Genomic DNA, 26,547 nt, shown 5'->3' with positions numbered 1-26,547 from the left:
TGTTAATCAGTCACAACAGACCTTGCAAGTGAGGAAAAATGAAACATCCTCTGAAGTATTTCTGCTATTTTTTGCCCAAGTCTAGTAGTTTTTTATCTTAATACCCATTGCCTACTTGCTTACCGGTATCTTTATACATATGCACATGCATACATGCAAAAGATAATGTGGGGGAAACTCTGAGCATTTACCTTTGGCAGGGAGACTTTTATCTGTGACATACTTTTGGCTAAAAACAAAGAGCCCCCCTAACAAGAATACTAACAAGCAAACAAAATACAACCACAAAACTTGATAGACTGTTGGATTTTGATTTTGATGGAAATGTGTGACAGTGTAGCTACCTAGTTCTCAGTCTCTCTCTATGTCAGTTAGGTATTCTTACAACATTAGGAAGCAGGAGAAGTTGTTGACTCTTTGCTTCTAAGATGTGGTCATTTTGAGAGTCATTGAATTCATGGTTCCCTCCAACAAAGGGTCGAATAAAATGAACTGGTTTATTGAAAAGTGAGTATCTTTGAATTATTCTTGTGGTTGCGTGATGTTAAAACCACACAGGCATGAGATTGACTACCCAGTGTGAGTTGTCATGGGGAATGTTGAAAGCTTTGTCTCCACTCTTGTGAGCAGAAAAGGAAATGTTGAGAAAATGTAAGATTATACAGCTGTACATACGGAAAAATCTCATAAGCTTGTAGAGAGAATGTTAACAGATTAATGCTTCATGTAACTATGGAAGGGGCTGTGCACAGCTGTGTGTGTGTGTGTGTGTGTGGGTGTGTGGGTAGATGTTGTGTGTCTTGTATTGGATGTTGTTCATTGTATATATTGTTTATGCATGTTTAGGAGTGTGCAAGTACTATCGTTATTTCTTGCCCAGACCTGTACAAACACTGTCCACAGACCACAAATACCCAGTCAAAATGAAAGACATGGCTAAAAATGAGCTATTGTGAGAACATTCACGAAATTTATGACACAGTAGAGCCTCATCATTTACATCGAACAAAACAAGAAATACATACAAATATTTTGAACCTTATTATATTTTGGCGGCAGCACATACAAAAATAATATATACAGTGTGCAGTAATGAAGAACAACAAGTATATTATTGTTTACGCTGAATACAATGTATTACATAGATCGCAAAATGCACACTCGTGCTACAGGACTTCAGTGGATCTGGGAGAGGAATCATTACCCTTTAGAGAGAGACACGTGGTCACTTTCGTAATCAGTTCGTACATTGCACTGGACAAGTCTGATAGACTATACACTGCGCAGTTAGTTGCTATCAGTTGTCTTGACATGAAACAAAATGTAAATGCTCAAACCAAACGCCACAGATACTTTCGTACTAGGTTTTGAGATTTATGGATTTCCCCCTTACTGATAACCAGGTTACGGGCTGTCAAATCCACACACGTTGCCAAGTAAAAAAACTTCTCATTACACATTGCACAGTACCTAAAATCCACTTTTCCTGAGTCAGATTTTCCGTAGGGGAAGCCTCGGCCGATTTTTGCAGTTGTCTGGAATGATTCCTGTGATGATGACTGTGTGGTTTGAGAAAGAAATCAACAGGATGCATACTTGTTGGAAGCCGGTAAAGGTAAAACATCCTGATAAAAAAAGGTCATTAAGATAAAGTGGCTGATACACTTCACTGTTGATACATGTATTGACGATCAAATAATACAGGATTTCATTGGAATATCGTCCAATATGACACAATACAACAATACATTGTAATTTATATGACATGCTGATACACTATGTACGCTATGAACAACGTAAAAAAAAATTCCTGCATATCTAACAAGTGAGAGAATCGGTATTAGAAAGATATTATGAGGTGCCTATTAAGCATAAACAATTACAATTCTTAAGAAACAAAGATGTTTCATAGATATGTGATGTTCACACAATGATGCGATGACAATTTTCTAGTGTTCACATAGAGTTGTCTTTGTAAGATTTACTTCATGAGGTCTGTTAATCCGAAATTGAAAAGGAGATGCGTACTAACAAACCTTCGGAATTACGAACCTTATTTCTTTTTCAGGTTAACGAACCTTTGGAATATCGAACCTTATTTCATTCCCGTATCAACGAACTTTGTGGAATAACAAACTGTAACCGGTAAACTTGTAGGCCAAACCTAAAATAAACCTGCTTGCAATATAGCAGAAACAAAACACGAGATCTAACCAGACCAAGGAAATAATGGTTCTATACAGCAACATAACAGAGAGTAACTGTAAGAGGTATTTTAAAATGTGTTCTTCAATATTGTTCGTCATCCATTTTGAACGATTGATGCTATTATATTTGCCGGAAAGGATTTTCGAAGCGTCTTCTCTAAAAGAAAACTGTAAAAAATAAAAAAATCCCTGGCCAATCGGCGAAAATGTGGAACAAAAGAAGAAGAAGAAGAAGAAAAAAACACACACAAGAACAAAACACGGTACCAAGTGATGTTATCAAAATATTTATTAATTGTTTTATGATTCATCCATAATCGTCATTGCTAATAGTCAACCCTACAGCAGATGTCTTGAGTAAGCATCAATATTCAAGGAATATGAAAAAAATTGACCAAAGAAGAGCATCATTTTTCAATACATGTACCAGGAAAATGAGGAAGTTTGATGTGATACTGTACATAATATCTGTTTTCAGCTGCACATTATCTCGAGTTGGCTGCCGTAAAAAATCGTATAATCTGCTTCTAGTCTGAACAGGAGTTTAACCTTGGTATCTATATATTTCTGGTCAACAATCAAAACTTCCTTTCCCTCCCCTGAAATAAAACAACAAACACAATGACAACTACAACAAACAAAGTCTTTAGACTGATGTTTGAGAACAATTTCACTTTCAGATACGTGATGAATTGTCTTGCAGTTGTGAATCTCACTAAAATCGTTAAAAGTGCAGTACTATAGTGTATACTCTTATATACCAAGTAACAAAAATTGAAATGCGCATTATACACCTGTCGACAAACTAATGTGCATATATTCTCCTGCGTCTTTGAAATACACTTAAGTGCAAAGTGATTTACTTCTAACATCTATGAAACCTGCGCCTACAAAGGTATATGGCACATACAAGTACTTGAAGACAAGAAACAAACACAAGCGAACAAAAAAAAACAACAACAACCAAAAAACAACAAACGAACAAGCAAAATACAGTATTTCTTGGCAGTGGAATCAACATCAATATCATATCAATAATGATCACCGCTGATGATCACGATATGGGGGGGGGGGGGGGGGGCGGAAGGACTCTGCCCCTGCTGTTCCCCTGTTGTATACTGCACGGGAGAAACGGTACATTTCTATACTCCTTGTAACTCTCATCACAACATTCATGCCCACGCAAATATGCACGCGCACACATATGCACATACAACATACAACATAATATTATTACAATGATGACAGCCATTAAATTCGTAGATGAAGTGGTAAGAGTGTGTGAATGGGACATGCTAGCTCTTTTGAATGATGAGCCTTCGTGAAAGTAACAGCTGTATTACATAGAAATTTGCGTCTGACAAATGAGCCTTGATAGTACACCATAAATCATACTTTGGACTCTCGTGGCAACATTCATGCCATTGTCTTATACCCCTTTCATAGAAACATCTTCTTTTTTTTTTAGTTTACGTAAGAAAGATGTCGTAAATTTAATAAATATTGCGGTAGCAAACTTTGAAAATAATCCGCTCATTTTTCTTTTCTTTTCTTTTCTTTATATTGCCGTTCTCTTTTGACGAATAAAAAAGGAGCCTAGAAAAAACGGATAATCGTCACGGTAACTGCACATGTCCCTCTAAGGATGTAATAACTCGTGTGGGGAAAAAGGTGAGCTTTTGATCGCACCTTGGAAATTATCCACGCAATTTTGGAAATGCGTTCACGAACTCTAGTTCCAATGTAAATGTCATAGTTGGTTTGATTGCTTCAGGACTATCACTGTGAAATCAGAGAAACACTGTCATCAAGGTTTACAGGCCAGAGTTTCATCGAGCATACAGAACATCCATCTACAAGTGCAGTATAGTTATATACATTTAGACCAGACCACAAGTACACCGTTTTACAGATATTTCCAGAAAAGCCGTCCGTCGAATCATCCTGTTTTCTTGTAAATTGTGTCTTGTGCTCAACTGCGCATGCGTGAGTTCTGCCAAGACGCACAAGCAATTCCGAGACGCGATTTTGCACGTACTCTCGTCGGAGTAAAAATCAAAAAGGAAAAAAAAAAAGAAAAGAGAAAAGAAACACATATCCATGGCGTCAAGAACAAAAAATATTTAAATCTTGCTCACACCACCAGTAAGTTACGTCTGTTTGTCCACATTGCGCTTATGCTGTCCATGGATCGTTGTCTTTGACAATAAATTCGTGAGTCGATCACACAACGCAATTCATTTTGTGCAACACGCGCGAAAAAAAATATAGTCCAGTATGGCGGCTGGGTGGATTGTGCCAAATCAGACCAAAGCGATGTCAACATGGATCGCCCGTCATCAATTCCACAAATTCTGAAAAAAAAAGAGGAAGAGGCAGCAATCATGAAGAGATGCGTGGTAGGTTCCTACACACACACACACACACACACACTTATATACATATACATATATATATATATATATATATATATATGTACATATGTATGCATGTATATATTTCATATTTAGAGCTATCTTAAACAACGTTACAGACATTATTTATACCATTTGCAGATGAAACAAAAATCCAGCTTTAGTGCTCCAAAATAGTTCTAAAATGTGAGTTAGGGATAGAAACACCAATGTAAAAATTTTTATAAAAATAATCAATGTCAAGTACATGTATTGTTAAATATACAAAATGTGAACAATAGTTATAATTAAATTATGTCTGGAATAAACCGTTTACAGTTATAGTTTGATAATAAAAAAAAAGATATCTCTTATATTTTAGGTTTAATTGATTAAAAAAAAAATTGATATGGTCAGATGGTATAGGATGTTTTGTGAGACAACTGACCTACACATCATCGACATGATGGATCTAATATGATAACTCCAACATTTTTAACATCACTGCTCCCAAAGTTAAACTGTGTCAGTAAAGCATTGAAAAGGATAGTCACTTAGCTCTTCAAAACCGATGATGATTTCAGCCCATTATATTTCGGTAACAACAATTTGAAGGAATATGTACGTTTTATGAGAAAATTGTTAGTATTTTTCTTTCAAGATTCCCTTTTCGTTTTCTTACACTTGATATTAAACTGCGATGTTCCTATCCAGAGGGATTTAAAAGAGAAGATAACTCTTGAAATAACTTTTGAATGGCCTCTCCGACTTTGCTCATTATACCTGACATTGCTCTATATGAGCCCACAGTGAGATAACTTATGAGGAGAATGATTGTTTTTCTGTTTTTGTATTTGTTCTTTTTTATAATTTTTCTGTTTTTATGCTCTTATATATCAATTGTCCGCTACAAATTTCTTGTATCTATGATCATGTTTATATTCCTTTTGTTCGTATGTTTTTGTTTTAGTGCGCACAGTTTGTAATGTAACTTGAGCCAGGGCTCCCTTATAAAGCAGACCTTTGTGGCTCCGAATGGAACTCTGGTACCTTGACTTTAAAGAAGGCTTGATGTATGAATAAATGAAGAAAGAAATAAAGAAAATACGAAATAACGAAAGAAGAAAATGACTGAATGACTGAATGAATGAATGAATGAAGAGAATACACTTAAAAAATTAAATAAATAGGAGGATTGTCCTTATACTTCAGCTTCCGCATTCCAATGTATATAACCTATATACGTACCTGCGTAGTTGATTTTACCATCCTGATTGATATCTGCCTGGGCGAACATCTCGGCAACCTGTTCGTCAGTCATCATCTCACCCAGATTTTTCATCGCATACTTCAGTTCGTCAGTACTACGTTTGAAGGAAGAAAATTAATATCTTTCACCTCATGGCATTTCTTTCCATGCATTCATACGTCGAAGTTGAACAATAATAACAATAATTATAATAATAGTAGTAATAGCAATAACAATAATGATGGTGGTAATAATAGTAATAATGATAATAATAATAATAATAATAATGATAATAATAATATCAATAATAATATAAGGGTATTTGTTACCACTCTGTGTTTTGGTGCTCAAAGCGGCAAAAATTCCTCACAAAGCATAAAAAGAACGAAATAAAGGGGAAAAAAGAGAAAGAAAAAGATAAAGAAAGGAAAAAAAAATTCAGTTACTTTTTAATCATTCGCTATATTTGATAGGCGTGTTTTCTGTGCTGTCTTGAAAGAATCAACTGGGGAGACAGTACGAACATGTGATAGAAGCTCGTTCCAGAGAGAGGATGCGCGAACAAAAGACCTGTCACCCACATGGCTTTTGTTAAACCTTCTGCGTGCCACATTATTTCCCGTCCATAGGTATACGTTGTTGGAATTTGTGCACATTCGATTCATAGGGCACAGAAGGGTTAACTAATGACTATATAAGGGAACGATGATGAGGCCAGTGTACGTTACAAAACGAAGTGAGCTTACTAATACTGGAGTGTACTGTCGAAATACACTATAAAAAGTATCAAACTGTAGCGGAACAGATCTATTTAAACAATACAAAAAACAAAGAGGAGGCCTAAAAGTTTAGGAGCTCTCACAACTCTAAAATACAACTTTCTCCTCGTGTATTTGTGAGTACCTAAAATGCCTTTCACATGTGCAGAATGAATTACTTCTGCCAAAAATTGTAGATGTGGAAAATTTAATATTTATTCAGTGCACGAGTTACAATGCTTAATGATGTCGTGTAATTTCATTTTTGCCCAAGCCAGGGTCCACAGATTGAACACAACCGAGGATGCACCGCTGGATATGGTGAATTAAATGTAGTTATGGAGCTATAACAGTTACTTTCTATTTACTTATTCTATTCAATTACATTCATTTTCCCGGGCATGAATTCACGATTATCGTACACCTCCATGCACTACTACAATGAAAAAGCTAATGTCACCTAATGCTAATTCAACCAATAAAAAATCATGTTACTTGTACTTAATTCAGAGTACAGAGGTACCTACCCGCACCTCACCAGGGGCCATAAAACCGCCACCCTGCGTGTTTGGGCTACAAGCGCACCACAACGAAACAAACTGAGGCGAAAACATGCCAGTTTTTCTTGAAAATCTGAAGTTAATAGACTCTACAACAAATACGTGTTATAACGTGTAGGTGTGATCACGGTCTTACGTGCTTTGTCGGGGGGGGGGGGGGGGGTGGGGGTGGGGGGAGGGGGGAGGGGGTGGCAAGGTGCGGATCCCCCTTTTTTGTTTTTGTTTTTTAGAGCGCAACTAATGACATCGATCGCGTTTCACAACCATATAGCTGGGAAATTCGGCATCGATTACTGAACTTGTGATTCCGCCATAATCTTTTGTTTGATGAGAGTAGAATTTCATACAGTTTCAGTGATGTATTGTGTACAAAATATTCAACAAAAAAAAAAAAAAAGCCCATGAACTATGGTGATGTGCGGGTGACCCAAATATACAACCTTATGTATCCGTTGCCGTCCTTGTCAAAGACTTGGAAGGCATGCATCAGCTCGTCATGTTGATCTGCCTTGTCAGTGAAGGGGATCACCGAAACAAGCTTGATGAACTCGTTGAAGTCGATGACGCCATTTTCTGTGGAGAAGCGAGATTCAAACGACAGACAGGAGCATCATGGACAGGTAACTTTCCTTACATATGCAATGCCACCCAAGGTATAGAAGAGAGTGTTAGAAGTTTTAACAATATCGGACTGACATAAATTATGGAAAAAGGTTATTGACTTTAATGTTTTGTAGGCCTTTAAGTGTTTAACGTTAACGTGATAATGGTCGCACCATATAATGATGTTATCGAAATTTTAGTTTTGGTGATGAAGTCATCATCCGCCTCCAACATTGTTCAAAGTCTCCTTGTTTGGTTTAAAAAAAAAAAATCATAAAATCGTGGTTTTGGTCAGAAACCTGGCAACTGCAACCTACTGTATACTTACCCCTAAATCAGCACTCCTAAATCCGTTATCAAAACACAGTATGATGACATGTTGAAAAAAGTTAAGAAATATTTCTATGTCATTTCAACACGAAAACTCAGCGAAGATTTTGTTTTATTTATTCATATCAATATAAAACTCATCAGACTCGTCTCATCAAGTTGTCATATACGGTAACAACCAAAATCACTGACGAGTTCTGATTGTGACAAAAGTCATATTATGAAACTTGAAAACCTGGTAACCATGATTTTTGTGAAACTTCTCTCAACCTTTCGTTTGATTGGAAAGCATTTATTAGAGTGAACTTGAACATTGAGTGGAATCGCTCTTTAATGCCAGGTGAATTACAGGCATTAATTCATGCAATCAAGCAAAATTGCACTTGTGAGTCGAGGAAGGACAAAAACAAACGGAACAGTATTAGTTAAGTGAAAATGTGCACTTTAGAAATTATCGCGTTCTACGTATGTCATAATGTGCACTTTAAAAATTACCGAGTTCTACATAATCTATATATGTCATATTCATACAGACACACCGCATAAAATTCTTAACAGTCTGGATTTGATTAGCATGCTTCCTTCATCTTGCTCTTCTGGCAGCTTTCCGTTTTTCATTAAATTTCTCTCGCTCATCTCCCCCACTTCGCCACCTCTCTGGTTACAGTCAAGCAATCAAAAACTCGACCAGGCGCCATAATAATGGCAAAGTGTCCGAACGTCATTAGTCCAGTATCACCACCTTAAAACCATCATGGGGTGGAAGTGGCGTCCTTCCGTGTGGTCCATTTTCTTTGTTGGTCCGACGAAAAGGGGCTTTAGGCCGCGATATCCTTATTATTACGACTAAACAACTTAACACTTACAACGTACGACATAACAATGTGAATGCTGAGTAGTCTGAGTAGTGTGGGTTACAGGGCTACTATGTAATAAAAAGTTACAATCTCGAGGTGGCACTCAATAATTCTCGCTTGCATGGGATGCGAGAGGTCTCGGGTTCGGCTCCCGGACAAGCCCCCAGTTATTACATTCTGGAGGAGGAGATAATGGCACTAAGCAATAATAAAGCCATATCACCACCGATAGGAGGAAACGACAAGGACTGAATTTATTCCTTGAGCGCCATGTGTTCATCTCCTGTTCAGAAACTTCTCTATCCACGAGAGATTGTTGGAACCAATTCATGAATACAAGGATTAGTAAATTATGTAAGTCCTGTAGACATATTCATAACAAAAGTGTGTATAAATCTCTGACTCAAAGACAGTGGGGGTCTCTCATCCTCATCTTTCATGTATATACCCTCCTTTCCCTACTTTCCTTCTCCCTTCCGCCTTCTTCATTCTTCGCTTCTCTTTCTCGTCCATCCTTATTACGTACTTTTCTTTTTTGTTTAACCCTCATCCGTCTCAGTACAATAGTTTTTTTTCATTAAATCTTCATGATTTTTCCTAACAGAAACATGGGATAAAGATATCCTTTAAAAAGCACTTTAGAGTCCCATTGAGAACCCATTAAAGATCATGAGTTAATTTTTTATGGACCGAACGTCAATAACGTGAATGTCGTCCTCGAGACAACATGTTCGCTTACCGTCCTCGTCGAACTGGTCGATGACTTGCTTGAGTTCCTCCTCTGTAGGGTTTTGTCCCAGCATCCTCACCACGTTCCCGAATTCCTCCTTCGAGATCACCCCGTCCCCGTTGATGTCAAAATGACTGAAAGCGTCCTTGAATTCTGTCGGGAGGCAGATCGAAGCGGATATCATTAGGATTTCCTCATTAACAATTAAGACCCCAAGGTTTGGTAGCATGCGTGCTTGCATGTGAAATGGACCTTCTTGTTTCTGCCATGGTCAGAAATTGGCGTCCCCAAAGAGCCAGATACCCTAATACTGATTCAGGGCTTGTCACATATCAAGATCGGTACCTGACTGGCGATTCTTCTCATTTATTGTATGATGATTGTTGACTGTTGTGCGTGGCTAATGGCTCGTGGGGGTAAGGGAGTGCATGTTCATCCTTAGGATATCCTCATTGTTGTAATTGGTCAGTATGTAAATTACCAATAAGGATTTCATTGACTGAGAATATGGGCCTACTTAAGATTTGTTCGTGTTTTTGTCCCCTCCTCTTTTATTTTTCTTTCCTGCAAAATTATGCAACGCCTGAAATAAACGTTTATGATAATCGAATTAATATGTCTATCACTTGAACATGGAAATTATATTTCTAGAAGTATAACCATTACGTTTACTCCCGTCATATCAGCAAACACAATTAATACAAATACCACAAAACAATAGCATACGATGAAATTTTGCCTCCCATTTCGAAGTATCCATCAAGAATCTTTACATCAAATCAAGAGTGGATGCATACCGTTGTATATTTTTGATGATGAAATGAAAAAGAAAGGCATTGGGCCTAAATATACTTCAAGAGACATAATTATAGTACATGTTCTATGATACTGAAATGAATTTGACGGGTTCACATACCGATGTGCCCCCAGCACGTTCACGTTATCTGAACATACTAAAAATGTCTTTGGACTAAACTAATTAATGAACTGATATTATCATAAAAACATTATTTCAGACACTTCAATATATATATATATATATATATATATATATATATATATAATAGTATTATGATTACATTGCCTGAAAACAACAACAACAAAACACAAACCGAAAGGACAAAAATCACGAACAAATTACCTTTATCTTATACTTTACAACAGAGAAATATTCATATAAAGTCACAGGTAGATGTTTAAAAGGCGTCTGTGTGCGTGTATGAGGTTGTAAATATGTTTTCGTGCATCATTATGCATTCATGTTCGATATGTCAAATTTGTGTGTGTGTGTGTGTGTGTGTGTGTGTGTGTGTGTGTGTATGTGTGTGTGAGCGCGCACCAAGATTGTAATCTACCACTCTGCCCTTAATAGCAAATAGGCCCTGCGGGTTGCATTTATGAAAAGGGGGACTCCAGATTAGATGACATTCGGCTCTGCGCATTACTTCAGCTTTTTGAATAACGACTAGGTGTTTTTTCTTGTGTGTGTGTGTGTCTGTGTGTGTGTGTGTGTGTGTGTCTGTGTGTCTGTGTGCTTAAGAGTATGGGAGATATGGATCTCCAAATGTAAAAATTGACAAACAAGGACGACCACCAGTACTGGCACTTACTGCTTTGTATCTGATGTGCGTCCAGACTGTGGCATATCGATGTAAAGATCGGTTATTGTTGCTCTTGTTGTTTTTTCATGCCGTATACTTATATTAATAAATAAAAGGTCGGGCCGTTTTCATATGACAGGATGATATCTAAACCACGTGATTTTAAATGCACCCCTTTGTCCCTTCATGCTTAACTCTCTTGGTCCTCTCGGCTAGATGTGTTACACAAAGTCAATAGGGTTTTAGGCTACTGGTCCTGGGAGATTTAACGTTCTTTCGATGATTATTCCCTACTACATCTTGCATATCGACATGCATTATGCACGCCTGTTCGTTAACCGAGGAAAGGGTTTGACTGCTAAACAGAGCAAGGTCAGCCGTAGTCATGTTTGTAGGTCAATATTCACCGCCACTGGGCCCTCGCCAACTGGTTGATTGCATCAATATTTATCTGCACTGCTGATCGCGAGTTTACCTAATCAGTTCTTCAGAGATTTTCAACATTCACGCTGGATATCTCGGCAAGTTTATTATAAATTATCAAATTCTGGGCGAACCGAGTAATGGCGTGTATTTGGGGAAAGATATCATCAACCTGTCACTGCGCTTGTATTACAAACATGTCGCCCGTATCCTTCTCCTGTATTTGATGAGATAACTGATAAGCTAAATCTTTATGGATGTTACAGATATTATGGAGACACGCGTTTTACAAGTCCCTTCCCCCACTCAGTTTCAACAAAGAAAAGAATTAAAAGACGGCCATCTAATCATATAGCTTGTGCCGTTTCCCTCTCTATCCGCCCCCATGTAGTCCGCGACCCGGTTCTTATAAAACATCTACCACATCTGCAGTTTACGTCCGACTTGTCCGACTCGAGATACTATGGCAACCGCAGACTAATGACCCCTCACACAAACTAGGACATGCAATTGCGTTGAGAAAGAAAGTGATGCTTTGTAGACCGGAATAACTGCTAAGTTTCTCGCCAATGTACTGTAAATATAGGCCCAGTGGGATCGATGAGAGAACGTTAGCGTATTAAGTACATTGCGAGTGATAAACGGACAAATTATGGAAAATGTTATGACCACTGATTATTTTTCAAGCCTCTAATGGATAACTTGAATTTGCGATCTAGGTGAGGTGAGTGTGGCGTGGGTAGCGTTGAACTGGCTGTTGGATATGTGCACATTTAGTCTTTATGTTTTCATTCTGCTCGAGATAAGTGGATGATTTGTATTAACCAAAGATTGATTTTGGTCTTCTTTTATTATACACAACAAATGAAAATTAATGGTTGGTTCAGTGGCGGCCTCTAGCTATAGAAATAGGCTCACCTTGATTGCACCTCTGTTAAATTTCTGTTACCATCTGTCATATTTTCAATTGTGACCATTTCACTTATGTAGTAGATCTATCCCAGACGACATTCTTTTCTTTTGTAATATACACAATGAAAAGGGGATATTCTGATTTATTGTTTTATTTTGTAACGTTAATTGTCTGTTTTTCTCCATGTAAAGGACAGAGATCAATGTCTTTGTTGTTTGAGGAAAATCAATTTTAACTTTCCTCTGTAATAATATATACACAGAGCTGCATTCTAGACGCAAGAACATCAGGAATTCGAATGTGATAGAACAGGCGCAATCTTACAATGTCTTATACATGCTAAACGGGAATCCCGGCCGGGAAAAGTAATGGTGGCGTCCAGGCAGTGTCGACTAAAATCTACTGTGAATTTGGATTACAACGCGAATTCCCAAGCCTCGTGCTTAGATTAGTTTGCTGCTTGTCATCAAATTAGTGCCAACAATGCCAAATTCAATAAATATTGACGTGCAGTAGGGGGACAGGGTGAATTCCGCGTTGCGTAATAAATTGATTACGTATTGGAAGAAGTTCGGTTGTTAATCTAATACTGCTGGCAGTCGGGATTTATAACTCAATTATAGGGCCGTGCAAATCTAGGCACTGAATGTACCACATCATGCTGATGAAAGGTCGTATGATGTCATGACATGACAAGGACGCTCCAACTTCATTGTGACATTTGGTCTCGGAGAAATACAATAAAGACATTTTTAGACCTTAACCACTTGAGTGCTGCAAGTCACGATTGGCATAGTAAAACCCCATAGCCTTGTATACAACCCAAAGTCCGTGGCATAGAAAGGCTCAGATAGTGAGGCGTATGAGGATTGTGTCATTGTACTATGTACCAACATCACCGGTGTTAACTCGTTGCGTTGATAATGATGATAATGATGAGGTTGACGATGATGTTGATGATGATGATGATGATAATAATGAAGAGAAGGACTCAACGACAGTAAATAACAAATTACAATGTCACTGTACATGTTCAAGAAAAGAGTGTGTGTACACTCGTTTGTGTCTTTAAATTTGTGAGAGGAAAAAAAGATATGTTCTGAGTTACTTTAATAGGTATGATTTTTCTTTACTAATAAATACCATATCAAGGATAAAGTTTCTTAAATTTCAACTCGTCAGGAATCTGGTATTGTATCTGTCAGTTGTTGCCATATCGGGCAAATCTCGGACAAGCTTTTATTGTTCTCATAATCGCCAGTCACGGAGGTATGCAAAAATTACCAAATGCCTCTAATAAGAATTGTTTCTTTCTTGATGAAACAGGATTGGCCATCGATAACAAAAATCGGGCAAAAATACACACACAAGAAATATTCGTGACATTGATATCCGTATTCTTTCTCCTGTTGATAAGAAATCTTCTTCAGCATTGTGAATATAAATTATGTTTTATTAGCCAAAAATGCATTACCAGTTTGTTTCTTCATTTCTTCTTGTTCTTGGAGCCAATTCGTGAAATCTCAACATTTATATATCTATCTATATATATATATATATATATATATATATATATATATATATATATATTTGCAACGACCAATGGTTACGTAATTCACCTTACCCTTCAGCTGCTCCTCTGTTAGTTGGTTCGCCTGCAACGAAAGAATAAGAAAAACAATACAAGGGTTTCATAAATGTTTTCAAATGTATTCCCTTTCAAATCATGTCCAAACTCATACAATCATTTTGACTGAAAACCCACGAGGAAATAAAGATCAAGCAGAGTCATATCAAATCAAATTTCATAAAATATATATTTCAATAATTGACATCTTTGTCAACAACGATGCTTTTTCACATATGCCATGCAACTGAAGTCAAATAACGGTCGGGCTTGTAATATAGTGAATATTAATTGTGGCGGAAATATGCAAAGGATTTTAATGCATTGTGACACACAGTTCATTTTCCTAAAATGGTGTTCAGTAACCCGTACAACCACTTTTTGATATTATTATTTACGTTTACTGTTTTCATGGCGTGCACTGTTCAGCAAAATACACACGTTTTCTGATCACCTGCGACATCTTGTATTCAGAGTGGTAAATGTAAAATGGCTGCCAATAACGAGGAGAGGGAATTCCTCGCCGCGCATTACGACGAACAAACCTTTTACAGAATTTATGCTCATGGCATTCTGAAAGATTCAAATCGACGCACAATACTGACAGCACTTAATCAAACAGACAGCACTGAATCAAACAGACCAAAGCACGTCGATTCTTAATGTTTATTTCATTTTATTTTTTTTTCAGAATAATCTGCTTGAAAGTATAGATGCAGGAGAGAGGAGTTTAACTCCATGGGGTAAAATAATCCTTCTACAGAGTGGAGAAATCTAATGCATCTGAATATGTAAGACAAGTGTAGAAATAGTGCGTCAGGCAATAATTGATGCACGACATCGTAATCTTCATGGTGGAAAATATACCAGCGGATTGCTGCTTTGCATAGATGCATGGTTCTGGGTTTGTGAGGTGCCGCTACTGCTTTCAGGAAGACACTTTTTCCCTCTCTCGGCATACAACGACACTGATATTCGCTATCTCCTAACAACCTCAAATAGCCTCCATCAACGCCCACAAGCCACTTTAGGAATTAAGGAAAGGGTATTGCACGAAAACATCTATCATTTTTTTTTTTTTTTTTGGGGGGGGGGGATAAAAGAAGAACGTTACCCTTAGCTGAACAGTTACATGGTTAAAGGAAAGTAACGAGCAAGTACAAATCTAAGAGGGAAATGCTCTATTCAGAATAGCACAATGGCGACCGTTTAGTCGATCGTGATGGACATTGAAATTGATGGCGTGACCGATGGTATCTTCTCAAATGAAGCCGCAAAGGACTCACATCCAATCAACAATAGGCAATACTCCATGCAGTAGTCACAAAACAATCAATCAAACAAACAGAAATAAATAAACAAACAAACAAACAAGACAAACAAGGAAGCAGAGGATCTTCTTTTACCAGAATGGGCAATGCTGATTTATAGACGATTGCGACTACTCTATAACTCTCATATCATAGATGTTTTTGTGTGTGTGTGTGTGTGTTTGTGTGTGAGTGTGTGTGATACTGCAGCCACCACTAATGAAAAATTGTCCATGGTGATACAGGTGAACCATATGTGAATCGATACGAAATCCCTGTCTTCAACCAACTATATATATATATATATATATAGTGAAAGAAATTAGACTTTAGACGGACGTTATTAGAAATTAGACTTGAGGCGGACGTTGCTCTCGATATTGTTCTCCCTTTTAATCAATCGAGCTTTCGGCCTGTCATCAGGCCTTCAAAAGGGAGAACAAGATCGAGAGCAACGTCCGCCTCAAGTCTGATTTCTTTCGTTGTATGCTATACCCACACTGAAGCACCGCGTACGTTTGGGAAGGAAACTTCACACACACACACACACAAACACACACACACACTATATATATATATATATATATATATATATATATATATATATATATGTAAACACATATACATCTATTATGTAAACACATATACATATATATATATATATATATATATATATATATATATATATATACATATTCGTAAGTCCCTTCATCATCTTAGACGCAAAAGTATATGATAATGAATGAATTGATTTTTTCTCAGGACGCTTGAGAGTTCTTTCGCTGTTTAATCACGCACACCCAGTCGTCTTTGAGAATTAATCTTCGAGAATGCTTGGAGCTGAATAAAAATCGTATCTATTAAGGACAGGTAAAATTGGAATCAATGTAAACTCTCAGATGAGAGAGCAATGTAAGGTGCTCTTTTTTTTTCATCCTGGCTATCTCTTGTTGTTGTTGTTTCAGAAAAAAAAAAGATGATTAAAATAAATCAATATCTCCGATTTGTCGAAAAGCAATTAAAATGTGACACCATCCCCATTAAACCCCCCCCCCCAATTTTCTCTCTTTATCAGGATTCTAAATGAAAGCTGTATGAAATATGTTTCTGGACGTTTTAAATTTTACATTCTCCTATACCTCTGTCAGTCATTACAAGTCACGTGACAGCTGGGAACATAGGAGAAAATGAATGAAAAAGTAAAGACTGGAACAGAAGGAGAGGGTTTTTGATTCTCTAGATTAGATTTAGTGTCAAAGGCACAGAGTTTACATAGTAACCATTTTATCTTCGTACGCAATCCATGATATTATTATTCTTCATCTCGTCCACTTTTCCCGACAGCCCGAGGCGGTGGTGTTTGACATTGAAATGCTGTGAAGTCAGCGTAAAAACTATCGCTATACGAGGAAAACTATACGATAGATACCTTTACAAAGCTCGAGGAAACAAAAAATAATTTACCTAAACGATGTAGGTGTGGCGTGACACTGTACTCATAGTTTGCGTAGTTTAATTGTAAAATGCCATCGCCCTTGAGAGTTCATTATAGTCTTCGCTCGTTTTTGTCATATAGGTTTAAAATATAGACGTGTGGGTCTGATTTTTATCAGCTGCAGTCGAGAATCGATTTCGAACGAGCCACGTGTTGCTGTGAATGATTGCATCGAATTTATTGAAAGCTATTGATTTGAACGTTCAGAAAAATTCTCTTCTCAGCCGGCATCCATTCATAGCTACTCGACCAAGAGTGATCACCGGAGCTGAATGCTATTGATAATTTGGTTGATGGGCTATAGGTATAACACCTGTCCGAAGCAGGACATTTTAGTCATGAAATAAACTTTTCACGTCGCTCTTAATATTTGGTCTTTTCTCTCTCTTTCCCAGCCCCCTCCTCCCCCCCCCCCCTCTCTCTCTCCCCGGGTGTCTTTAGCAAATGACATCACAATACCATAAACATCGATAGTCCCTTGTACTGACATTGTTGTCAGGAAAGCCTGACACAGCTTCGTGACAGCTAATCACACTTTCAGTCAGATTTGAAAACTTAAAGGACAAGTTCACCTTCATTAACATAAGGATTAAGAGAATGTAGCAATATTAGTAGAACACATCAGTGAAAGTTTGAGGAAAATCGGACAATCCGTTCAAAAGTTATGAATTTTTGAAGTTTTTGTGCAGTCACCGCTGGATGAGAAGACTATTGCAGTGTATGATGTCACATGCGTACAACGATATAAGGAAAATATAAAGAGAATTTCACAAAATTTCATCTTTTGAAAAAAGTACACATTCCCTCGACTCGTTACTGACATGTGTTATGGGCAATATTATTCCCATTGCCTTTAGAAAGAGGCAAGTCAAATGCTCTTTTATTATGCGAAAAAAGTGAAAATAAGTTGAATTTTCTTTACATTTTCTTTATACTGTTGTACTCATATGACATCACGAGCCTTAGTAGTCTCCTCATCCAGCGGTTCCAACACAAAAATTGTAAAAATTCATAACTTTTGCATTGATTGTCCAATTTTCCTCAAACTTTCACCGATGTGTTCTACTAAAATTGCTGCATTCTCTCAATCCTTATGTTTATGAAGGTGAACTTGTCCTTTAAGTCTCACCCTGACTATTTGAGCATACTGCTGGTTTCCAAATCCAATGATATGTTATTCGAGTGTTTTGAATTGCATGTAATGCGGTAATCACTCCTTGTTGAAAGTCCTTTTGGGTTATATTGTTTTGAAAATTTTCAACATCCAAAAATATCAATCAATTATATATAAAAATATTATTAATCATAAAGACATACAGGAACAAAATACTAAATCAATTAAATTAATCAACCAATGAAGCAGCGACTTAATAATTCCTCAATTCCTCTGTCATTGTCTATTTTACCCAACCACTCATCAGATCAATGAGCAACGACGCATGAAACGAACAGAACGCAAAATCGTTGTCAGCAATTTGATCAACAACCAAATTTATATGAAATAACCCTCGTGGTAACGAAAAGGTTTTCGAAACAAATGAGTCACGAATACTTTGCAGACTTGACATGCTGGGGGGGGGGGGGGTAAGAGATTAAAAATGTTGAATCTCAAACCAATGTGATACCCTCTTTTAAAAGTCACCATATACATTGACTTTTTCCTCAAAACTATTTAACTTACAATGGTATGAAATCTAAACATCCCTAAGTAGATGAAATCTTTGAAGGCTTCAGTGGCGGTAGAACGATGGGTGGTAGAAGGCTTAACAGTGCACCACGTATTCTTTCTTGGTATGTATGTGGTCCTGAAAAGGGTCTATTCCTAATAGCTGCATCAGTGTCCATGTATAGAGGCACCATCTCAACTGCTGTTAAGATTTTTAAGTGTGAACAGGGCCACACGAAGAAGGGGAGGACAACTGGAGCACCTGCCCTATCTACCTCTAAGGACCAATAAGGTATTTCATTTTTACCGGATACTAGTAAATGCTGTACCAATACATGGTTGTTGTTGGGGTTTTTTTTGAAATAAAACGGAAATGCTATGAATGTTACTTTAATTAAGGTTAAAATAGCATGATACTCAAAATGATGAAACATGAAATAGAGGGCCAAGTGGCGTGTGGGAGTATACCCCAACGTTCCCTCCTCGTCTCTATTTCCTAGGATTTTTTTAAATCATTTTTTTGTTGGTGTGCATGAAAGCGTCTTTGCCACATTAGATGCGATCTTCGTAAATAAATGAACGTACTCTCGTGTCATCTGTTCTTCCTATTCTCATCATTTCTTTTGTTACAGTCCCAGGTTAGTGACTCCAGTCATGAATCGAGGCTCCATTATCAAGTGATGATTAAAGCATGAAGGCATAAAAGCATGTGAGTATGTGTGTGTGTGTGTGTGTGTGTGTGTGTGTGTGTGTGTGTGTGTTTGTGTGTGTGTGTGTGTGTTTGTATTTTCAATCGCCGTGTGTGCATTAAAGAGCGGTCTGCGGACTACATTGATAAAGTTCACTTTCATTTCGTTTTATTTCATTTCAGACAAAAGTATACAATCTGACATTTGCATAATTTATAAACAAAATAAAGTACGATGTGACTTTGGCATATTCAAGTGACTTTTGCACATTCAAGTGAGATTTAAATGCATATATATATAGCTATATCTATATTTTTTTTTCAACAATAAAACAAAGCATGCGTTAAGTTAAAGAAATACATGGGCAAACTGTAACTGAATCGTAACAAAGAAAAGATGTCGGATAGGGAGGGGACTGTTACAAAGCCGAGCTTGTAGAATGCAGTCCCCTCGTGAGTAGTAAATTGTAGTAATAATCAAACGAAACGAAAAGACATATTGCCTGGGAAACAAAGGGAACATAAAACAGATCATACGCACACAAACGCACACACAGACAGAAACGAAGCAACTCTCTTATATACGCGTGGAAAGAATAAACAAGAGGTCAAAGAGGACAGAAAAGGGACTTCTCCCTGTACCTATCAGTCAAATACAGTGCATCTCGATGCATACGAAATACAACTTCATAATCTGATGATATACCATACGTATATTCTTCTCATTAAAATCTTTGTAGGTGGGTAGTATACAAACTAACGAGATCAAACAAATTGAAATGAATACTAACCTGCTAACGATAATGATGGTTAAAACAACATTAACGACACAACAAAGATAATTGAAATGATAAACTAATAATGGTATAGTAGTGATGGAGGTGATAGTATAGGATAGCATGGTACAAATATTATTTATGGTCATAATGATGATAATAACGCAGAAAGAGATAGTACCAACAGAAATATAATACCACTGTTACAATTTGTACTTCTACTATAATGATGTATAGAGTCAATGCCAAATGAGAGAAAGGGAGATACATGTGGGAAAAAATATGGAAAGCTATTCCTGGAAAAAAAAAGAGGAGAAAGAAGAAGACATAATCAGCATAAATCCTGGGAAACAGACAAAACGATTCCACTCTGCTCAGGAAATTGATGGTGATGCGAAAGATCTCTCCCTTGGCCGTTCCCATGGCAACGGTGGATGAAGCGAGAGAAACCTTCGTTCCCGCTCGCTTTCTCTGATGAAGACTTGTGCGTGGTTGAGAAAAAAACAACAACAACAACAGACAAACGTATACATAAAACAGAAGGCTGCAGAATGAGAGTTTAGCTAGCAATTAGATACATAAGTAAGTTTGCTTGTTGCTTTTTTTTCCCCCAGCAGCCTGCATTTCGGGGTGACGATGAAGCCTTGAAAATCGAGCGATATGTTATGTTAGTCACGCATCGATCGCAACAGTCGCATCCCCACACCTGTGGCGCTTTTTAGAAACCAGAGGATGAAAGGTCCTATAATAGTGTGCTGCCGTGACCAGGTAGAGCGACGGACGGTTTCGTTTCTTAATATAGAGCTGCGTTCTTCGCTGTGTTCTGAGAATGATCATTTCCCTTTGGAAATAATAAGCTAAGAGACATGTCTGACGTCAGTAGATCTGAAATAACTTCGGTCCTGATGGATTTCAACTGCTGTCGAAGAAGAGGTGAAGAGAGGACAAATAGGCGAAGAACAAATTGAGGGAGCCATAATGTTGAAAGAGGAGAAAAATGTACAGATAAATAGACAGATAGATAGATAGATAGAAATATAGATATATAGATGAATATAGAAAGTTAATCATATGGATATAGATAAATAGGGATAGATAAATAGATACACATAGATAGACGGATAGATAGATATAGATGAATAAATATATACATAATTATATGTATGTTATATATAGATTAATTGATAGATAGATAGATAGATGGATAAATATAGATGTAAGTAGAAAGAAAGAAAGAAAGATAGATAGATAGATAGATAGATAGATAGATAGATGAATAGATAGATAGAAATGAAGAGCAGAAAAGACATAAAGGTAAGAAAGAGCAAATTGTATAAATCAGAACAATTCACCAATATGGGTATGTCACATGATTCAGATAGCTCTGAGTAAAATCTTCTGTTCATGTTGTGTAGTGATGGCATCTCGTGCGTTTACCCTCTCCTACTGATTTTTTCCGTTTCCTTTTACACGATATTACACTTGTGCGGTTGACCCCATGGATTTTGCTCTCACTGCGCTGTACTCTCTTTGCCTGTCTTATACACTCACAAAGTATTCACACATAAATAAGCATACTTAACACACACATGACACACATACAGATTTTAATGAATAATGCGATATGAAATTGCGTTGAAGAACTTTCAACAGCAACTAGTATTTAACTATAACAAAAATATAGTGTACCGCGAAGCAAGAGGTTATTGATAATTACGTATGATTACTAACTTTTAAAATGGAAGTATGACTATTTTTTACAAGATTCTCACGGGGCCAGCCATCAAACAAAATATGTAGGCCTCATACATATTATTTCTACCTATCCTATGTATCATATTTGCTGATCAATGTTCTTATCTTGATGTATCTTCATTGAGAAATATAAAGAAAATGACATACACGTAATGCGTAATAATGCGTACGTGTCCATGTTGTGAGAAACTAAGAACATTACGCTGTTATTTCTGTCTAAGAGAAATACAAGCTTGTCAGCAATTGGTATCACAGAAACATAGCTAGAGGGCGAGGCGTCGCGACGCCTCGCCTTCTAGTCTATATACAACACTCATTGATTGATATTCTGTTAAACTTTCTTATGAAGGGAAATATGAGGTGAAGTCGCCTTGTTCCTTTCACACTCGCTATCGTTTAAGCTATAGTCCTGATTTGATGATTATGCGCTGAGAATGGATATCCATGTACGTGGAAATTGATATTATTTTATACTTTGCGCAATAAATAGATCCCTTCATACAAACCGTTACAGTTCGTTATTCCAAAGGTTCGGTATTCTGAAAGTGAAATAAGGTTCATTAGTCCGAAGGTTCATTTATCCGGAAACGAAAGTATAAGGTTCGTGATTCTGGATGTACTTTTAAACGCACTTTTGTTTTTTTTTATCATCCGATTAACGAACCCTAGAAAGTTATTAATGACGTCATTGGTAAACAAAGGAAAGTATAACTATGCCTGATGGACAAAACGAAGGTTGGTAAATGTGAAATGGGGAAAAAAGTGCGTATTAACGAACCTTCGGAACGTTATGTCGTTTTCGAATTAACAAATCTTGGAATCACGTTAAGTCTCTCTCCCCCCCCCCCCCCATTTTCGGATTAACTAACCATCAGAATAAAAAAAAAATTTCATTACGGAATAACGGACCTCATTTCGTTTTCAAACTAGCGAACCTTCATAACGAACCTTCGGAATAATGTTAACTTTTTCCCCCTTTTCGAATGAACAAACTATCAGAACAATAAACCTCATTTCATTTTTGGACTGACGAACCTTCAAAATAATGAACCAGTGATGAATCTTATTTCATTTTCGAAATTGTAAACCTACGGAATAATGATCCTTAGGAATAACGAACCTTCGGAATAGCGAAATGTAGCTAGCTTCCCCAGGTACGACCATTCCACAGCTATCACGTGACACCTCGTCGGTTACTAAGTATTCAGTATTCCCACCTGACTGCAAAACTCCGACCATCAACAAAATGTTGCCATGAAGACCGCAGTATCTAATCGTCATGCATGGAGAGGAATTGCCCGTGTAAAGCTGTCGCTGCATTCCCGGCGGACCACACGCACGATCGGATCCACGCTTACACTTGATTTGCATACCTGAAGCCCCCTTTCGACTTCTCCCTTCATATTCAGTTGGAATCCGTATCTGGGTCGTGTTGCTTGCTACATTGCTTCTGAAGTCTTCTTGAAATATTAATCGCATGAATTGGACATCGATTCTTTTCTTTTTTTTTTGGACATGTATGAACCGAACAAAATGTATCGTGAGAGGAAGGGTGTGGGATTATATCTCACAGCGGTAGAGCGCATAGGCAGATATCTTTCGTTGGGAGTAGAGTATGATCTCTCAATGACTATTCTTTTGGATTTAATAGCTCTCCCTAGTATAAAGTAAAACGTAGCGGCGGATAGAGAAGTGGTTTTGAAAATTTCAAGGTTCGCATTTTGTTAACACTCAGAAAAATCATCCGTAAAAGTGATGGCATTCTTTTTAAATAATATTTGGAGGAGAAAGGTACAAAGAAAGAAGCGGCAACAACAGATGACGTCCATGTATTCATCAACACAAAGTTACTTATTTTTGAACAAACACTAACGTTCAAATGCACAGACAGCTTGGAATTAGTATGACATGACAGGGTGTCGCCTTGCACTGGAGGCTGAGTTGTTAACGAGAGTTAGCATGAAGAAGAGCTGGAGCGGTTTATGTACTTTTGGTACTCGGTGAATCAAGCCATTGACAGCCTTTTTTTGAATTTCTTTTCTCTTTTTTTTTTTCTTCTGCCTCCCCCTCTTCCTCGTCATTCTTCATCTTCACCTTCTGTCTTTTCCTCTGACTTCTTTCTCTATATCTTCTGTCTTCTTGTATTAATTTCTCTCTCCATTTTCTTCAGGGGCTACCTTCTCCTTCTCCTTCTCCATCCTTTCTTCATCACCTCGGGGTTTTTTTCTTTCCCGCCGGCGCGAAGAAATCTTGCAATATTTGTCGATGCGTGTCGGCGCCGCTTCTCACACTACATCTGTAACTCTCCATTAGCAACCGATGTAATGGCTATTAACAGCCACTGCCCCAGCGGTTGTCATGGTAACCTGGCAAGCACCTCGAGATTTCCATGGCAAGATAAAATATTCGACTACAAAGAGCTGACTCGGGAAGACTCAACTTCTATAACATAATTGGAAAGTCATACGGAACGAAAATCTTTCGTAGAAATGGGGAAAAATTATGTAAGTACAAAAGAAGAAGAAGAAGAAATAGATTTCAAACTGACTGTTACATAGGCTCTTATGTTGTGACTTTGCAAGAACTTTGATGCAATGCGCACGTATGCAGGATTTTAAAAAAAAACACACACAACTTAGTGAATGTTATCATTTCTTGCTTTAGAACAAGAGGATAGTGTCAACCATTATCAAAACTATATCAAGTATAACACGAAATAAAAGGATATTGTCATATAAAGGGTAAGTAGATGAAGTAGATGATTGACACGTATGTATGCATTGATATTCCACTTTGCGGGTGTTCAAGTTTAAGTTTAAATTTATCTTTATTTTCATCGAATATAGTAAACAGAGAAAATTATATACAATGTATAAGCAGCACATATTTGTATAGTAATTGCAAAAACATAAATTAGCAAAATACATGTGAGAATGAGTAACAAAATGAAGAAAACACAACTGTATTTTTGATATATACGTATGCATAGTACAAATTAAGTAAGGATGGGAATGGAAATGGAGGGTCCCACTAAAAGTAAAGCTTGTACGATATGGGACCCTCAGAAAATACATAAGAGAACGAATAATGAATTAATGATACTACAAAACAGATATAAAATAAAATAGTAAAAAAAAAAACCAATGTCAAGTGACATGAGATCAAACCAGGAAGGAAAAAAAGAAAAAAGAAGGGGAAAATGGAACTACAACACGTGCCATTGTGGACACAAGAAAACTAGATTCCATAATGTAAGTGTAATGATAAAATGCAACCTGGATTGAACATATTGCAAAGAATTGTGTACAAATATCGGTAAGAATGCAGAAGAGCGGCTACAAAAGGAGAGAATAGACGCAATGGTATATAATATAATTATACGGTACAATAAAAGGAACATCTGAGAAGGACTTGTGTTTGACAAATTATTTCTTTCTAATAAAAATGATCTATATGTAATTGTTTAATGTTTACAGAAATGATGACTTGATTGAGATGATGAAACGAACCTAGTTCGTTTGTATGTCATAAGATTTCAATAAAAATAATTTGATTTATTCTTAAAAGCGTTCAAAGTTTTAGCTGTTATCATATTGCCATGAAGTGAATTCCAATACTTTGGCCCATCATCTCAAGGAAGAAAATTTCCCCTCTAGTGCTTATTCATCTCATATCGTATAACTCATCTGCAGATTGGTAGTGACAGCACTTGTTAAATGCATTATTTGCCAGTTAGCATTTCTCTTTCTTCTTATGTTTACCAATGTTTTCTCAGGCGGTTATTTGCAACCGGCGCACAACATTCGTGTCAAATCTGATTACTGGAATAACATCGGTGCCTTCTAACTCACGTTGCCATGGAGATTAAATTCATTTCTCCACTTTAGTCCTCCCTTTATCGCTTCCCATACATTCAGTAGGTTCTCATGGAAGTACGTAACACGATCTTAGATCGACAGCGAGTCTCTCTATAAGCGTGTGAAGAAAATAAGGATGAACATTATTTTAAATGTTGTACTCCGTTTAGTTGTGATGCTTATATATACAGCAATTCAATTCATTTCAACTCAATTCAATTCAGTTAAATTCAATATAGGTTTATTCACAATAAAACAAAAACATGCAACTCAAAAAGTTGAAAATGTTCAATTCACAAAACACATATCGCATTTTCAACAAATACATTTGTTTAAATTGGCTATCAATATGACGAAAACACTGTACAAGTGGTGAAAAATATTGAACATTGAATGTCAATGATTATACTACAAGGCATCGAGTAGCCACAGCCAAAGACCAACCAATTGACGGCCTAATAGGGAAGAACAACGGGGTCCTAATTTCAGTCCTCTGTTCTCGATGCTTTTCGTGTATGGTATTCTCCACTCTCAAAGATAAAGGTAGAATGTTGACAAATAGATTCTACCGGTTGCCTATCAACTACACGCTGATTGCATAATTGGATCATAAAACAGCGACGAGCAGGTCTAAGCACAACAAAAGAAGAACAAATCTGGAGCAGAGTACACTCGGTAAAGTCAAGAGATAGACAAAAGGCGTAGAAGGAGAATAATAATAATGACCTCGTTATATTGGCGGAGGATTA

The 26,547-nt window shown here is 37.1% G+C and overlaps 1 protein-coding gene across 1 annotated transcript in view; it reads right to left on the bottom strand.

Moving 5' to 3' along the window:
- Positions 1-4,526: 4,526 nt before the first annotated feature.
- Positions 4,527-26,547, bottom strand: part of LOC139724492 (calmodulin-like) — a 29,840-nt gene continuing 7,819 nt past the window's right edge. Inside the window, exons 2-6 of the mRNA XM_071635629.1 lie at positions 14,249-14,279; positions 9,697-9,840; positions 7,608-7,740; positions 5,849-5,964; positions 4,527-4,561 (exon numbers count right to left, since the gene is read on the bottom strand). Coding sequence (XP_071491730.1) covers positions 4,527-4,561; positions 5,849-5,964; positions 7,608-7,740; positions 9,697-9,840; positions 14,249-14,279 — 459 coding nt within the window. The remainder of the gene's footprint in view (positions 4,562-5,848; positions 5,965-7,607; positions 7,741-9,696; positions 9,841-14,248; positions 14,280-26,547) is intronic.

Source organism: Diadema antillarum, unplaced genomic scaffold (genome assembly GCF_040938485.1).
Source record: "Diadema antillarum isolate AM-2024a unplaced genomic scaffold, OU_Dant_1.0 scf00000015, whole genome shotgun sequence".
Lineage (NCBI taxonomy): Eukaryota > Metazoa > Echinodermata > Echinoidea > Diadematoida > Diadematidae > Diadema > Diadema antillarum.
The sequence above is the reverse complement of the archived record's forward strand: the minus strand, read 5'-3'. Positions and strand labels throughout refer to the sequence as shown.